General features: G+C 41.0%; 1 protein-coding gene and 1 pseudogene across 3 annotated transcripts in view; one reads left to right on the top strand and one right to left on the bottom strand.

The window, feature by feature from the left end:
• FMN1 (formin 1) overlaps positions 1-18,187 on the bottom strand; it is a 427,872-nt gene that overhangs the window by 25,402 nt on the left and 384,283 nt on the right. For all 3 annotated transcript variants that reach the window (XM_049611644.1, XM_049611645.1, XM_049611646.1), the window contains 2 exons: positions 17,964-18,015; positions 11,147-11,296 (listed from right to left, as the gene is read on the bottom strand). In XM_049611644.1, coding sequence (XP_049467601.1) covers positions 11,147-11,296; positions 17,964-18,015 — 202 coding nt within the window. The remainder of the gene's footprint in view (positions 1-11,146; positions 11,297-17,963; positions 18,016-18,187) is intronic.
• LOC125908839 (securin-like) lies at positions 14,770-16,221 on the top strand (annotated as a pseudogene).

The following is an 18,187-nucleotide window of genomic DNA, read 5'->3' as shown; positions in this document are numbered from 1 at the left end:
AAGTACAATCATGGAGACCAGGCAGGGGCTGTGGGAACCTCCCTCATTTCTATCCACTTTGACGATACTAACTCACTAGGTATTATTGAATTCTTGGTAGAACTATCACGGGCGATAATATTTATGAAAGCCAATGAAATAAGTAAAGTCACTCTTCACTCTTGAAGTAAAACACAAACAATGCAAAGACCAAACTCATTAACTCCTCAATGTAAAGGGAAATTTCTTCCTCACTGCAGCAGCTGATGAAAACATCATTGGCTAGTATATGTGGAATGTTTCCAAAGGGTAAGAAAATAAAACTCAGAGAAGAGAAGCATAGTCAGTATGAAATAATGGGTAACCCTAAAATCATTTATCTCAGGCAGGCCGAAAGGGCTATATATTTGGACAGACACACACTTTTCTAAGCTCATTCTCTCTTTTGGAGTCTGACCATTCACTTGACTACCCCTCCACCCCAGGCTCCCAGATCAGTCTCCTAGCAGCCATGGTAAGACAAGACCAGCAGGAAAGTAATAACAGGTCTTTGACTTAAAAGATTTAGTTCCTTACACACCAGAATCTAGTCTTAAAGTTATTCTAGGATAAAAGAGCCCATCACTTCTTCCTAAGCTTGACAATTTTCCCTACCTCATTCCCAAGATATTTTTCTATTTACAATGAAGGAAGTCCTCTCAGAGATGGAATTTCACCAGCTACACAATCAGCCACTTCATAGTGTTTGTGGGCTATCACTTGTAGTACCCAAACAGACTTTGACTTCAAATGATTAATTGCAGAACAAAGCCTGCTTCCGTTTCCAGAGCTTCTCCCCCAGGCCACAGGGGAGTGGAAGTGGAGGGGTCCCTGGACTTGCCCTGGAATGCACCAGCAGTTAAAGCCAATCACTCTGCACTTGGTAGACGAAGCACCCCAAGCCGCCTGGCAATGTAGGTGCAGAGTGAAAGGTAACAGCACTGTGTTTCCTCGTTCAGGGAGGGGCATCTGGGAGACAGCTTGCAAACCAAAGCTGGCCCTGTGTAATAAATCTGCAACTTTAATTGCAACACACTGTTAGTCTTTGGAAGACCTTTCCAATCCTGATAATGAAGACATGCATGTGCTTGTAGACAACCCCCCCCCCCTTTTGGTTTTGGAACCTGTACCACCTACCAAGACTCACCAAAAACTAGAACTGATCAGAGCCTGTTTGCACAGAGGACTGAAATAAAAAGGGGGAGGAATCAGGGGAGACTGTGTGGAGCAGCTAGCCTTTCTGGCGCCCCTCAAATCGTGCTATCCAGGCAGACCCCTATTTCATCTATTCTATGCCCAAGGCAAGAGCTGTCAGGAGTCCCACAGATAAGCAATTTAGATATATTCTAGCTGAATGAAGGAGACTTACTGTGGGTTTCCATTGCTGTCTGCCAAACCAAGGAAATAGAGTGTGGACAGATGCTCTCTAAGGTCCTTATTTGAGCTCCAAAAAGGTTGGAGGCTTGGCACAACCATGAATCCCAAGGATCTTCACTTCCTTGTTTTTTCTAGTTGTTTTTTTTTTTTTTTTAAGATAAATTGAAAGTAATATAGTCAAGAACAGAGAAGGTGATTGTTTTACCCCATTAACTAATCTTTCTTGTTCAGAACATGTCTATCTTCTTTAAGAAAGCTATTCAGATTTTAGATGCTAGGGCAAAAGCAACCCACATGGGGTATATTTGGGGAATTCTATTACAAAAACCCAAATAAATAAGACATCTCATCTATCAATAGCAGACAGCAAATTCTCTAATCAATTGCAACATGGCAAAGAAAGCACAGAGATCTTTTATTTGTTGAACAAATATTAATTGAGCGCCTACTATGTATAAGGAAATACATAAGGTGCTAGAGAGAAAACAAAGAAGTATATGCCGTTGTCCTTATCTTGTAGGGCTTACTATTTTCTTATGGGAGAAAATGTCTATAACTGAAAGAATGAAAAAGAAATCACTAATGCCAAAATTGAAGGGGCAGTAACCCTTTAGAGGTTTGGAGGAAAATGCTTACAGAGATTGGGGAAAACTTCAGGAAAGAGGCAAAATGTGATCAGTAGATTAAATCCTTCCAGAACGGGGTCTCATAACTTGTACAGCACTTAAGACATAATAGGTATTTTTAAAAGTATGTGTTTTTGCAACTACATGGATGGAACTGGAGGGTATTATGCTAAATGAAATTAGAGAAAGACAAAAATCATACGACTTCACTCATATGAGGACTTTCAGAGACAAAACAGAAGAACATAAGGGAAGGGAAACAAAAATAATATAAAAACAGGGAGGGAGACAAAACAGAAGAGACTCATAAATATGGAGAACAAACTGAGGGTTACTGGAGGGGTTGTGAGGGGGGGATGGGCTAAATGGGTAAGGGGCATTAAGGAATCTACTCCTGAAATCATTGTTTCACTATATGCTAATTTGGATGTAAATTTTAAAAAATAAAAAATAAAATAAAAGACTTAAGTTCATTCAAAAGCCCATACACAACTGTTTATAACAGCTTTGTTTATAATAGTCAAAACCTGGATACAATCCAGTTTTCCTTTAGTGGATGAATGGTTAAAAAACCATGGCATATCCACATTGTGGAATACTACTCAGCAATATAAAAGGAATAAATTATTGATATATACAACCATCTAGATGAATCCCCAGAGAATCATGCTGAGGGAAAATAGAAATATCAAAAGGTTACATACTGTATGATTCAATTTATATGATTTTTGAAATAAGATTTAGAAATGGAGAAAAGATTAGTGGTTGCCAGATTAGAGTATAGTGAGGGTGGGAAGGAACTGGGCATGGCTATGGAGGGTAATATGAGGGATCCTAGTGATGGAAACAGCAGAGAAAGGAACATCGTTCTTAGATGCATAAATGTCAGCATCTTGCTTATGATCTTTGACCATAATTTGGTAAGATGTTATCTTTGAGAGGGAATTGGATAAACAGTACATGGGATAGGTCTGTATTACTTTTTACCCTGAATGTAAGCTAACAATTGTCACAAAATAAAATGTTTCATTAAAAACAAAAACAAAAAAAATAAAAAAATAAAAGTATGTGTTTAAATCAGGCTGATTACATGCTACAAATCTGTATTATGGGAATGCAAAATGCACATACATGAGAGACATGTGGACTGAGTACTAAGAAAAGGAAACACAGAAAAGATGGCACTTGGGCTAGCCCCAGAAATCATGCTGTGTGATTCCTCCAAAATGGGCACTGAACCTCCCAAGTCCAGGCCTTTGCCATGTGATTCCCAGAATGTCCTTACCCCTTTCCTCCCTAAGCGGCTTAATTTCATCTGTTCTGTCAATACCCAGCCCTTTCCTATCTACAATCATGGGATATCAGCGTTGGAATATACCTTCACGATCACCTAAACTTGGTGATCCTAAACTTGTTCCTAAACTTGGCTGAACGTAGTAAAAATGAATGTAGAACATAGTAAGGGAACAGACCCTCTCTCTCCCACTTCCAAAGCTCACCTGAGATATTTAAGCAAGGGATGGGTGAAGCCAAGGCATTAATTGAGGCAACCACAAAATGTGCTCCTGCTCTGCCCTCTCTGTGGGGAGCTTCCTAAAACTGCAGATTCCTGGGCTCCACCCCTCACACTGGGACTCTGATGCAATAGATCTATTCACTTTTTTACGAAGCTCTCCAGGTGATTTGAAAGACCATCAGATTTAGGAGCAGCTGATCTCCAATATTCTCCTACTGGCTTCTGAATTCTGTCTACAGTTTTCTGCTCGTTGTGGTCCTGTTTATAGCTACGTATCTTCCTAAAGTCCTCCCAACCTCCACGTTTCTTTGGGATCATTTCTTCCCCCAAACTCATAAGTCACACCAGATCTTCAATGTCCACTAACTATCATGTTGCACTATGCTGTGAAGTCCCTTCTATGTCAAAAAACAATTTTTAGGCTCTGTGCTGGAGAATGCACCATAGAATATATACAAGGAATGGGTTCATGTCCTAGAAGTGGGAAAAGACACATAAACTACTCAAATAACAAGCTGGGATGAATTAAGTCCTAAAGGATGTTCAAAACAAAACAAAACAAAACAAAACAAAACAAAACAAACAAAACAAAACGTGGTCAGAGACCAGAGGAAGAGGTAGTTCTTCTACTTAAGGACATGTCAGAAAATTTCTAGAGAAGCTGGTTTTGGAGGTAGTCCTTAATAAATGACTACATTTTGACCAGCAAGAAACCCAGGACAATACAATGTAAAGAAATTACCTAATGAGAACACAAGGCAAGAGTGCAGGTGTGAGAAACAATGAGTCATCGTGGTAGGTACATGTGAGATGAGGCTAGAGGAAATGAGGTTGGAAAGTGAGTTAAGGGCAAGTTGTTGGAGGCCCACGCTCTAATTTGGGAGAAAATATGGAATATTTGAAAGAGCTCTAGTGTCAAATAAGACCTCTATGTTTTATCCTCATTCTGTTGCTTACTAGTGACACTGTGATGCTAGCAGTTCTTTACTCTCTTCTGTGCTTCTGTATGAAATAGCAATACACCTTTTTCCCAGGGCTGTTGTAAGGACACAATGAGTTAATGAATATATATGCCATCCGTGGCCAATTCTCTTCCCTTTGACGTAACTGAAAACCACAGAACACATTTAAAGAAATAGATGTAATCTAACTTCTGTTTTAGAAAGAGAACTAGATACGATATTAAGGGACATTAGAGAGGAAATAGAAAACCTATAAGTAGACAGAACAGAAGGATGTTACAATAACCCAGGTGAGAGATGAGGTCCTGAAGAGAGCAGTACTACTGTGAAAACAAGGTATAAAAGAATAACCATTGAGGAGGTAGAACCAAGAAGTGAGCAATAGGTAGGAAAATGAATCTTGTGGAATTAAGGATGATTCCAGCTTTCAGCCTGCCTTTGGCTGCTAGGAAGAGGATACTGATGCAGATGACAGATTGGGTAGCTGAGAAGGGCCAGTCTCAGGTGACATGGGGTACGTTCCAATGGGGTTTTACTGAATTACAGACGGAGGTTGGGCATGCTGTGGTAATGTTTAGTGTGCAGTAGGAGATGTGGGTCTAAGACTTGGAACCAAGAGTTTGGTTGTGGGAAGGAAGACCTGGGAGGGGTTTGAGAAAGAGTTGGTAGGGGAAGCTATGAAAATAGTTGGGACTAGCTAGGGAGGAGGTATACGGCAGAAAAGAGGAACACTGACATGTGGACCTTGGGAAAGGTTCACTCTTTTTTTAAAAAAAACTTTTTTTAAAAAATATTTATTCTTGAGAGAGAGACAGTGTGTGAGCAGGGGAGGGGCAGAGAGAGAGGGAGACACAGAATTGGAAGCAGGCTCCAGGCTCTGAGCTGTTAGCACAGAGCCCGACAGGGGGCTCAAACCCACGAAGAGCGAGATCATGACCTGAGCTGAAGTGGGACGTTCAACCGACTGAGCCACCCAGGCGCCCCAGGAAAGGTTCACTCTTAGGCAACAGAAGAAAAGGAGGAGCTATCAAAGGAGATGGAGGACGAGTGATCACGTTCACAGATTTTTATGCAAAAGTAAAATAAATTTTTCTTGTTTAAGCAGTAGTTATTTTGGCCTTTGCTATGGCAGCTGAGGCTTTATCCTTACTGATGCAGGAAGGAGTGTGTGCCAACGAAAAAGACAAAAATGAACATAAACTCTTCTTGTGAGAAGCTAGAAGGGAAAGAGATGGAATGACAGTTTCCAGAGGGCAAAGGGTCAAAAGAGATGTTCTAGGTTTTTCTCAAAGCATTGATCCTGAACTTGTTACCATTTTCAAGTCTACCATCTCCTCTCCTTAGTCATGGAATGTTCTGCAGAAGTATTTTAAATTTATTGCTTGGGAAATCAGCAGGCTTTATTCTTTGTGATTATAATTCTGTTCATAAGTCAGCTCTTTGGGACACTTACTGTTTATTTGTACATAACTGTCTTCAAATGTGATTTAGAAAAATTCAAAGGTTTGCTAATTAACTAGGGGGTGATTATTTGTATTATTAAAGGAGTCCTTCAAAATACAAAACTTCTTAGCAGTTAAGTGTACACAAATCATTTGACCATACAACAGAGGACTAGGGAAGAGAAAGTTAACTTGTTTGAAGTCACTGTAATGACCATGGCACTGTAATGACATGACTGTAAAATGCATGTCAGTGAGAGAGCAGAATGAATAAAAATTTTAGTTTATGGAATTTTTTCCAGGAATAACTTTATCATAGAGAGGAATTTCTGCAATGTCTACACTGTGATCAATGGCTCCTTTGTGGGCTGAGTGATGGCCTGTTTCTAACTCCTGGTCCTAAAGTGACCTGAGCAGGGGGCAGCTGTGAGGACAGCTTTCAGGATAACCCCACAACAGCTCTGAACTCTCTGCTGTCAACGGTATGGCAATTGTGTAATTAGCAATAATAGCTGCAAGTAATATACTTAAAACAGAAACTCTGTTGGTATTTAGCGGAACTAACCATCCATTCCCCCCTAGTGTAAATTATAGCTATACGTGTAATGAAATTTCTTATTTGCATTTTTCATAAAATTCACCAAACTCCTTATTCACTCATTACTTACTGATTATGGTTTTGTTTTGTTTTGTTTTGTTTTTTAAATGGCACTTTTAAAGTCTGTTTTGGCTCAGGGTGAATTATTTGCCAAGATTTTATATTCCTGGAGTCATGAATACTCTGAGACTTCTTTATCTTTTGCAAATTCATAGCTTATTTTGTGGGCGGTAGTAGTTTGTAGCCTCTATGTGCGCATGTGTGGGGAGTAGTCTTAGGATATCTTAAGTAGTGAAACATTTCATAAGAAGAGGTCCTATATGGGGCTCCTGGGTGGTTCAGTTGGTTAAGCGTCCGACTTCGGCTCAGGTCATGATCTCACAGCTCATGAGTTTGAGTCCTGTGTCAGGCTCTGTGCTGAAAGCTCAGAGCCTGGGGCCTGCTTCGGATTCTGTGTCTCCCTCTCTGCCCCTCCTCTGCTCATGCTCTGTCTCTGACTCAAAAAATAAATAAAAAGATTAAAAAAAAAGAAGAAAGGGTCCTATATACCAGAATAATTAAATGGAAAAAAAAAAAACAGAAAATGAGTAAAGCATAGTCAATAAAAGCAAAAAAAATTAGGTTACCTCCTTGTAATTATGCATATGCTTGGATAATATGTTGATTTAATAGGTGGAAGAATTGTGTGTTCCAAAAATTCATTGTGTGTTTGGATAGCAAGAGGCACAAATATAAAAGTACATGAAAAGGTAAGATGAGACAAAGCTGCCTCTGAGGGTAAAAAATCTTGATGAACTTTAATAAATCATTAAATGCAATGTTAGGTACACATGAGCAGAGGAAAACATTTTTGTGTGCACACTTAAAAAAGGTTGTCTCTAAGACCAATATTACTACTGAGGGGAAGTACTCCGGGCAGGAGGCAAGTTGGCTAAAGACATTTACCAACCGAGAAGGCAATGAAAATTCTCCCTGCTGCACCCCGCCCCCCCCCCCCCCCCCCCAAATCTCTCCCAAGTTCACAGCCAGACCTTGGCTGGAAATGTCTTCTAATACAGTCTCTAATGACCTGAAGAGCAAAGGTGGGAGGTATTATCTCAGAAATGAAACACACTGTTTCTCAGAGTAGTAGAAAACTATTTTCTGGATTTATAGAGATTTCTAGCTAGAAGAGATCACAGTGAACATTTAATTCCTGCTTCACAATACATGTATCTAACACATGTGACCATTGTGTGTCCCCCAGGCAATAAGCGACTGGCCCAAGATTACATAGCAAATTACCAGCATAAAAATGTTGATTTTCAAGTCTCTATCTAGAGGTCTTTTTTGTACTACTGAGCAGTGCCTATCAACAGAAGGGGTAAGAGAGGGTCCTGGTACTTTCCACTGCAGCGGTAAGTTCCATCCAGTATTTGGCACAGCATGAGGACGGGTGGGCCACAGACCAAAGGTCTAGGGAGTGAGGCATTCTGGATTTGTGCCTAAACACAGAAGTTGCTCTTTTGCCTAATATTGGCTTAAATGCGAAGGACAATTTAGTGACATTAATATGCCATCACATAGGAGCTTGCTTTTCTACTGATAGAGTTAATCTGCAGGTAAATCACATCACTGGTGAAATACTACATCTCCCCTACTCAAACACAGACTTATGTCCTGACACCAACTTAAAGCTATGGTTTAGCATTCACTCACAAGGCACAAAAACACTGGATGTTTTTATATTGTCATTTGTGTGTTTAGAGATTATTCTGGGTTTTATGAGGGGCAGTTGTCACCCTATTATGAAGCTGTATCCATCTCAATCTTGCATCAAGCTCATGTGTATTGATGGAAACCATGCTAAGCAGCACAAGAAGTAAACACTCTATCACCACAGATTGACTACAAATAACCTAAAGTTCTCAACACTTCCACTTCATTTGGAAGTGCATTTATACCTTTGAAAATGCTCCTACTTCCCCTTTATTTTTCCTAATGATTTTTGGGATTTTAATTGGCCTTCAAATATAATTAAAAATCCAATAGGCAAAGGACACCTGGGTGGCTCAGTCGATTAAACATCCGATTTCGGCTCAGGTCTTGATTTCGTGTTTGTGGGTTTGAGCCCCACATCAGGCTCTGTGCGGACAGCTCAAGAGCCTGGAACTTGCTTCGGATTCTGTGTCTCCCTCTCTCTCTGGCCCTCCTCTGCTCACACTCTTTCTCTCAAAAATAAACATTAAAAAAAATCCAATAGGCAAAATTTCTTTTGATGGAATCCCACACTATAGTTTTTTTTTTCCTAATAATTCCAAGCTATCAGGATTTCATTTGGTTTTGAATTTCATTTTCATGTTATATTACTGTATCCTGACATTTAGTGTTGTTGGGACTTCTTGGCAAAGACTAATAAAAAATAATATTGAGCATGATTCAATGGGTGTCAAAACAATCATATTGTTTCTCATGTAATTATAATAGAAGAATTCATGTTAATTTGGTTATTTTAGCCCAATGAATATGTGATTCCAACAGCTTAGCAGATAGAGGACAATCAAAAAAAAAATCCTCACATCACAAAGAAACCCTGGATATTAATCAGTTTGTTTAACGGGATGAACAGTCATATACATAATGCGCTAGCATTTCCTAACAAATAGATTTCTGTAAACAAACCGCTTCCAAAAATATTTTATGAGCTGTCATTAGCTTCAGAGATGTTTTTCGAGGTTGGCAACCTTGGTGATCCATCTCACAAAAGCTCGGCTGGAATGAAGAGACCCCTGAAATTGCTAAATGAGGAGACCTGAGAAGGGTCCTGTGAAGTCATGACCCTTTCAAGGGGTTGGTTTACAGAGTGTGAAGTAGGCAATTCACCAGCTGCATCCAGGAAGCCATGCTGGAAATGCTGGTGGCTAGGAGAAAGGGACACTTTGAAGGATGGCTGGAGACCACTGCCCCTTCAGACTCACAATTAGTTTGCTCTAACTTCTGTGATAGGGAAAGTCTCCTTAATTTGGACTATAGTTCAATATCTCAACCCAAGATTATTAAGATAAAAAGCAATTAATTACCCTATCTGGTTTTGGGGGAGGCATTTTTTTTTTTTTTTTAGGGCTCCAACTATAAGGGCAAATTTACTAAGGATTACGCTTAAAATCTGTGATGGAAGGATCTTAAGCAAAGTGTGTCTATTCAGAACCCACCTCTGGAATGTCTGGCCTTCAGGTGTGGGTGTGGAGAGCTGATGGCCAGCTGATGCCCTGTTAGAAGGATAGGAGCTCAGCTCACACAACAAAACTTGTTCCACAGCAGCTTATTAGCCAAAAAGGCTAAATAAGCAACTGCCGGGTGAGAGCAAGAAGTTGGGTGCCGAGATTTTTAGGGTTCTTTTTCTCCACATTATTATTATCTACTTTCTTAAGAATGTCACAACAATGGCTTTGCATCAGTTTATCTAAACAATGGATATATTCATTGTAATTCCCGTGTTTTCAAAGAAGTAATGGTGGAGACATACGCTGATAAACATTTTTAAAGGTCTTTGACTTTTTCAGAAAAAAAGTAGGCTTTTGAAGAAATTCCTTGAGAAAATATTTTTGACTGTGTCAAAAATCTCTAAACCTTGATCCCTTTAAAAATAACTTTTAAAGGTGAAAAATATTAGTGTAGTGTGTGTGTGTGTGTGTGTGTGTGTATCATGCATACGCCTTGTCTTTGATTACAAAGTAAAGAACAAAAATTATGGAACTTCAGGTCTCAATGTTTAGTGAGATAAGGATGCTAGAATTACATAAACCATTTCCCTTAATTTGTAGAAGTTTTCTGTCTCCTACTCCACTTTGAAGGACACTCTCATACATCTGTTCTGCAGTAGTATAAGCAAGACCTTTTTGAAGTTTAAATGCATGACACCCTTTGTAGAACAGTGGCAACCTGATCAAAACAGCGATCAAGCAGAAATGCTTTTTTTTTCCCCCTCCTGATAAACAGGGCCAAATTTAGTCTCTTTCTAGGCAGAACGAACACACACTCTCTCTTTCTCCCTATATTCAGAGGCGAGGCTTTTCTTCTACCCCCCACTAATAAAATCAGGAGGCTGCAACGAGTTTGAGCGGCGAGCAGTTTGATGTCCTCAGCAGGATACGAGGAGTCAGAAGTGGCGCTGTAAATCCAGAGTGGGGCTTCGACACTGTGTTAAGTGTGGCCCGAGTCTCAGAGATTTCCTTTTGATGCAAGTTCAGTATATTAATGGGAAAAGCATTCACTTTTATTTGTCTGTACTGTCTGCGACAGCAAGGCTGCCTCATTTAGCCTGGGCCAAGTGAAAATACACAGAGAAGCAATCTGTTGCAAATTAGCACAGCCCCCCTTTCATTTACTAGCTAGTAATTGGAAGGGGTTAAGAAAGTGTAACTTATCAGATCATGGGAGCATATCTGCTTGTGTGGACAGCATGCCTCCCCCGGATTTCCCCCATGAGCCCCCAGGCAACAATCTTTCCTCAATCTTGATCTGAAAGAAAATACTGATGTGTGTGAAATGTGCACACTTGGGGAGGTTTGAGACCGCAGTTTCCTAGACTCCTGAGGGGGGTATTGATGACTCCATTAGAACCTTACCTTTCTTTAGATATGGTTTTACTCTCCCGCTTCCAAATGGTCTTGAAGTCACTGCAGAACTCATACCACACCATAAACACATAGTTGGGTGTGATCTCCTTCTCACCAGACTTTGGCTTCATCCCAAAGTATCCTACTGTTGTTTCAAAACTGCAACAAGTAGGGGGGAAAAACAGAGGACGAGAAACCGTCAAAACCATCAGGGCAAGGACGCTGGGGGCATTTCCCACATATTCATTCTCTAAGACAGAAGCCCAGCCTCATAGTGACTGTGGCTTACCCCAAGCCTCAGAAAATCTATTTGTTCAAACTGATTTTCCATGAAATCCAACCTGATACACCTGGCCACATCTTCTGTTCATGAAAATGAGGATGTAGAATTCCAGGGTCTTCATCTCAGTTCCACATCATTTACCAGCTCCTCGCTTTATGTTTAATGATCATATGGATTATAAAGGTGACATATTGATTCTGCAGCATTAGCGCTGGTTAGTTAGCCCACCGGGAATAATCTGTTGAGTGTTTCATGGAAAATCAAGAGACTATTCTATCCTTATTCTGGCATCTTCTGGCTTTGTAATCTTGGGTCAATCACTCAGCATCAGACTCTCAGTTTTGTCAAGGGTAAAATAAGACTTAAAATAGATGATCTCTGAGAGGATTACATAGTAAAGCTTGATAGGATATAATAATGCAAACCACCCATGTATAAAAAGAGATAAAACTGAAGGCACAGCAGGGTTTGGATGAAAAACCATCTTTGACCTTAAAAATATGATCTCTAATCCTGTCAGAAAAGGATCCAGGTTTTCCAAAGTTGATTCTCAGGTATCGCTACGAATCTCCTGACCTACCCCATGGAGGCTCATTGCACAGCAGACAGCCGGGGCCTCCCAAGCAGCCCTTCTTGGAGGCGCTAGCTTTGTAGCAATTTATAGCTCGGCACTTGGTCCCCCACTCCCAGCCCCCACCCACCCAAAGCCTCACAAGCTCATTTGCCATGAGCAAGAACACTTAAATAAATGGCCCCCTTTTCTAGGGTGTTGGAAACTAATCAAAGCAGGAATGGCTGGCCAGGTTTACTACTCAGTGCTCTATCATCTGTTCAGACACAGCGTTGTTTTTTTGTTTTTTTGTTTTTTTGTTTTTTTTTTGTGGCCATCCTGAACACTGAGCTTCTAATGGAGCTCTATTCAATGGCAATTGTAAAACCCCGAAGCCCCGTCACTATTACAGAGAATACTTTCATCTCGTTCTCAGTTATTGGGCAATATGTATCTCATAAGATTTTATCACATTTCACAGATGAACTGTTAATTGATTCCATGGCTATGATTAGGTGAGACCCAAGCTGGAGCTGCGGCTCCGAGTCCCATAAATTCTTTGTGCTTCTGTAAAGAATAAATCTGTTTTTAATGCAAATTAAAACTACTGGCCAGGGAATTTTGGCTCCCAGTTATTAAAAGACTGGAAGTGCATAAGTGGAGAAAGGCAATAACTGTGGTAATTTCTTAAGGGACTCTCCTATAATTCCAAACATACATATTTTGGAGCAAAACCAGTAATGCAAGAAAGTAGCAATGTCCGCTTTCACACCAGACATGACTCCTAACTCTGTGGCAGTCACAATACTGATAAAACCAAATGCATGCTCTATGGCATATGCTTTTATTTCATTCGAAATGAAAATTATATTGACTGTGGAGAGTTACACAACCCACAGGGACAGGCCATGCGTTTCTTATAGAGCCATGGGACTTTAGAATTGGAAGGGACTTATAGGTCAACTGGTCCGATGTTCTCATTCTAGAGATGAGAAAACCGAGACCTGGAAAGATTGAATGACTTTATTCATTGGCAGAGTGGGGCCTACCATTTGGGTCTCTTGATTCCCAATGAAATGCTTTTTCCATTCTACCCTTCTGTTGTTCATGTTTGTTGACACAGGCATTTAAAAAATAAAAATAGCTTTTTTTTTTCTGTTACCACTTTATTTATTAAAAAATTTTTTTTTAATGTTTATTCATTTTTTTGAGACACAGAGACAGAGCATGAGAGGGAGAGGGGCAGAGAGAGAAGGAGACGCAGAATCTGAAACAGGCTCTACTCTGAGCTGTCAGCACAGAGCCTGATGCGGGGCTCGATCTCACAAACCGCGAGATCGTGACCTGAGCCGAAGTCGGACGCTTAACCCGACTGAGCCACCCAGGCGTCCCTCCTGTTACCACTTTAGACACAGTTGCCCCCGATATTTACTCTCCAGGAGAGCACACTGTCATTTTTTTTCTCTTCCTTATGGTCACCTTCTATGCAGGAACATATTTATTTGTGCATTAACAGAGAAGAGAAAGTCTTCAGAGGAACAAATTCTCTTCCTATCTTCCAGCAGGATATAGTGAAGAGTACAGAAACTCCAGTCCTTGTGCTTCATGGATCGCCCCAGCACCCCTGGCTTTATCTGGAGTCTAGATCGTGAGACCAAGATATTGCAAATACTTGTGCAGTTTCAGAGAGGGCCAGCGTTGCCTGTCGAGTTATCACAGAGCTTCAGAAAAGCCTGTTAGGGTCTTGGGAGCCTCATTTTTCCCAACCTAAACTGGAGCTAACCATGTACCCTCACCGCCTCTCACCCTGGGGATTTGTGAGGCTTTGTTTGCTAACCCTCAAAGGGGATGAAAACTAAAGGAAATACTGACTTACAGCATTTCCACCCCACTGTGTATTTCAGAAACTAAGAAATCAAGTGAACTTCTTCCGAGGAACCAAAGCAAACAAAGTCCCAGGGGATGGCCTGGCTTTGGCACTCTGCAACTTTGACAGAGATGAAGTTGCCCTGAGGCTGTACCTTACTGGACTTCAGTGTTATCCATTTGTTCAAGGGAAAGCTAAAGGTTAGCTTATAAACCTACAACTATGTTATAAGGTCTAGGTCATTGTCCTCCTGAAAACTGTTTCTATTAGCAACTAGGGGAATTTTCTCCAGTGGACAAAGGGGTAATCATGCTTTCTGAAATTTCTATCTGTCAGCAGATAACTCTAAAATAGCTTTCAATTTTTAAAACACTGATTTCTAATCATATGTTATGTTTTACAAAACTTTTTTTTTTACCTCACCCTGTTCCCTCTTTTTCTCTCTGCTATGATCCCTTATCTGAGGTCTATCTTTTTAATTCGACTAAATATTTTTAGAGTGCAGACAACGATTGTATCAAAGGGCCCATAGCAAAGTGAACTGTTTTATGATGCCAGAGCGGAACACATCCACTTATTGTTTTCCATGCGTGCCTTTAGAAACTGCTTAGGAAAAGCAAATATTCCTTAGCCTCAGAGTAAATTGTTTCTCTTGAGGATAAGACATAAGAATTTACTAAATCTCACACGAATATTGCAACACTGACCACCAACCTCCTTAAACAGTGCGACCAAACAACTGTGGTTTCTACATTAAAGATGGGATCTAACATATTTCATGTATGACATGAAAGCTACGCTACCTTCACCACAAAGTCACGGAAAACGCTGACAACCAGAATTTATGACCCCCCTCAGCATAGCTAATGCACAGCAGCAGCTTCGGCCCCTCTAAGGTGGGCCCCCTTTTCCTTCAAGCAAGAATCTTGAAGAAATATTAGAAATTTGACATCCACCCCGGAAACCAAATTTCTGTTTGGCCTGACACCAATGTGCCCTTGTTGACAGTCTCTTCTGAATATGTGGACTATTTTCTGTAACACAGACATTCGTTTTACACACAGAGGAAGGGAAGACTTAATACAGGGAAGAGGCCAACCAAGAGGCACAAAAATCTAGGCAACCGTTGCAGGCTGAGCCTTGGAAGAGTCTGGCTGTTGGCTCTTACGTGAGTGAACCAAGAGGTCCTGATCCAGAATGGCTACCCTGATCTTTGTTGATAAGGAAAATGGAGACCCAGGCACCTGTGTGGCTCCCAAGGATGGGCAGAAGCTGCAGTCTAGGCCTCCAGTCAAAACTTTAAATTTTTTTTTATGTTTATTTATTTTTGACAGAGAGAGAGAGAGAGAGAGAGAGAGAGCGAGAGAGAGAGAGAGCGCACATGAGCATGGGAGAGGCAGAAAGAGAGGGAGACAGAATCCGAAGCAGGCTCCAGGCTCTAAGCTGTCAGCACAGAGCCCAACGCGGGCTCGAACTCAGACCGCGAGATTATGACCTGAGCCGAAGTTGGACACTCAATGGACTGAGCCGCCCAGGCACCCCTCCAGTCAAAACTTTAGATGGGAGATCTCAGGTTTCAATACCAGGTGTAGGCAAAATGTCTGATGCTCATGCAGCCTTACCTAAAGCTACCAGAAAGGCTTTGAGAACTGTCAAGAGAGCTACAGAAAATTCAGTAAAGAATAACGGACCTCTCAAACAGAAGCAGCCAAACTTCTCTGCCAAAAAGGTAACTGAGAAGACTGTCAAAGCAAAAAACACTGTTCCAGCCTTGGATGACACCTATCCTGAAATAGAAAAATTCTTTCCCTTCAATCCTTTAGATTTTGAGAGTTCTGACCTGCCTGAAGAGCACCAGATTGCATACCTCCTCTTGAATGGAGTGCCTCTCATGATCCTTGATGAGGAGAGGGAACTTGAAAAGCTGTTACACCTGGGTCCCCCCCTTCACCTCTAAAGATGCCCTCTCAACCATGGGAGTCTAATCTGTTGCAGTCTCAAGCGTTCTGTCGACCCTGGATATTGAATTGCCACCTGTTTGCTATGACTTAGATATTTAAATTTCTTAGCACTTAATAGTTTGTCTGTTTTGTATTAATAAAGCAATTCTTTAATAAAAAAAAAAGAGGCACAAAAATCTAAAGACATAATCATGCGATTATTCTGGTTTTCACAGATGATCATGCTTGGATGATAACTGTGACTCAAGAACATGTCTGCACTTAGAAAAATTTAGGATTTGCCTTAATTTCACTTTCATCTGTAGTTTAATTTTTTTTTAAATTTTTTGTTTATTTATTCTTGAGAGAGAGAGTGAGCATAAGTGGGTGGGCAGAGCGAGAGAGGGACACAGAATCTGAAGCAGGCTCCAGGCTCTGAGTTGTTAGCACAGAGCCCAATGTGGGGCTTGAACTCACGAGCCATGAGATCATGACCTGAGCCGAAGTCAGACGCTTAACCGACTGGGTCACCCAGGCTCCCCCATCTGTATTTTAATTTTATTGGCAATTGAAGGTAGAACAAGATGTTGGTGCTGGTCAAAGCAGAGCAGACTGACCGTCTGTAGGATTTCAGAACTCTTGAAAATTGTGGCTAGACAAGAGGAAATAGTTCATTTCTAGAGTTTGTATATTTGCATTTAATGCACTGCTCTTCTCACACATTTATAAAGTTGGTCTTCCTTATAGGTTGTTTCCTAACCTACCCTTCATTTAATTTTCTAGTCCTTTTAGAACTGGCACCAGCAAAATGTATCTCAATTCTCTCTGCTGAATATGAGAATGCTTCAGTATGTTCCCACTCACTCTTTTAAGAGGGAGACATACCCAAGCCGACTAACCTGGTCAAATGACAAAAACTCTGATCGAGGACCAGAGCCAATGCTTATTGGGTGAACTGGATGGTTCCATTCTGCTGTCTATTAAGAGAGAGAAGCGCAAAGAAGAGGCCTTCAGTGGGCAAGGGGTTGAACAGAAGACCTCAGAGATCTCTTCCAATTTCTGGGGCACTTGCCCCTTGTTTCCAGTATCGCCTCAGATCTAAGGAAAGACATAAGTCTCTTAGGTGTTTGGTTTAGTTTAGTTGTAATGCCACAAAGGATCACACTGTTCCTAACTTCCATAAAGTGGTTCAGGAGCAGAGAAATGAAGGAGAGGCAGACAGTGTCACGACGTGTATGACACATGTCAACCAATCACTTCTGAACGGTTCTGTGCTCTTTGAGGAGAAATATTCCCAAGTCCTGTCATACTGCTTTCCCTCCAGCTCCTGACAGAATCTTATTGCTCATGGATGCATAGCCTCAACAAATGGGGCCAAAAGAACGGCCAGTCAGACATTATGCTAAGTAAAATAAGCATGCCATAAAATGAAAAATACTGTATTGATTTCATTTATATGAGGTATCTAGAGTGGTCAAAGTCTCAGAGACAGGAAGTAGAATAACGGTTGCCAGGAGCTGGGGGTGGGGGAGGAGAGTGCGCAGTTATGGTTTGATGGGTACAAAGTTCCATATGGAGATAGTAAGTTCTGGAGATAGATGAGTGATGGTCACACAGCAGTAAGAATGCACTTAATAATAACAATGATAGGGGCGCCTGGGTGGCGCAGTCGGTTAAGCGTCCGACTTCAGCCAGGTCACGATCTCGCGGTCCGTGAGTTCGTCGCGGTCCGTGAGTTCGAGCCCCGCGTCAGGCTCTGGGCTGATGGCTCGGAGCCTGGAGCCTGTTTCCGATTCTGTGTCTCCCTCTCTCTCTGACCCTTCCCCGTTCATGCTCTGTCTCTCTCTGTCCCAAAAATAAATAAAAAACGTTGAAAAAAAATTTAAAAAAAAAAAAAATAATAACAATGATAAAAAGGAACAGCTAGGGGTGCCTGGGTGGCTCGGGTGGTTAAGTGTCCAACTCTTGATCTCGACACAGGTCATTATCTCACAGTTTTGTTCATGAGTTTGAATCCTGCCTGGGGCTCTGTGCTGAGTGCGGAGTCTGCTTGTGATTCTCTCTCTCCCTCTCTCCTTGCCCCTCCCCTGCTTGTGTTCTCTCAAAATCAATAAGTAAACTTAAAAAAAAAAAAAAATGGAACAGCTAGCCACAGAAAGGACTAAGGCCAAGTCAGAGCCACTTACCTTTTCTGTGCATTCTCCAAATGACTTTCTTCCATTTTATGCTCTTTTTTGGCTGCAAGAAAGAAATAATTATTATTAAAACAGCATTTTTTTCCATCATATCTTTTGTGTAATCTTTTCTTTTTAATGTTTATTTATTTTTGAGAGAGAGAGGAGAGAGAAAGGAAGGAAGGAAAGAAGAAAGAAAGAAAGAAAGAAAGAAAGAAAGAAAGAAAGAAAGAAAG

The sequence above is a fragment of the Panthera uncia genome (genome assembly GCF_023721935.1).
Source record: "Panthera uncia isolate 11264 chromosome B3 unlocalized genomic scaffold, Puncia_PCG_1.0 HiC_scaffold_1, whole genome shotgun sequence".
In the NCBI taxonomy this organism is placed as follows: Eukaryota; Metazoa; Chordata; class Mammalia; order Carnivora; family Felidae; genus Panthera; species Panthera uncia.
This window is presented reverse-complemented; position numbering and strand designations above follow the sequence as displayed.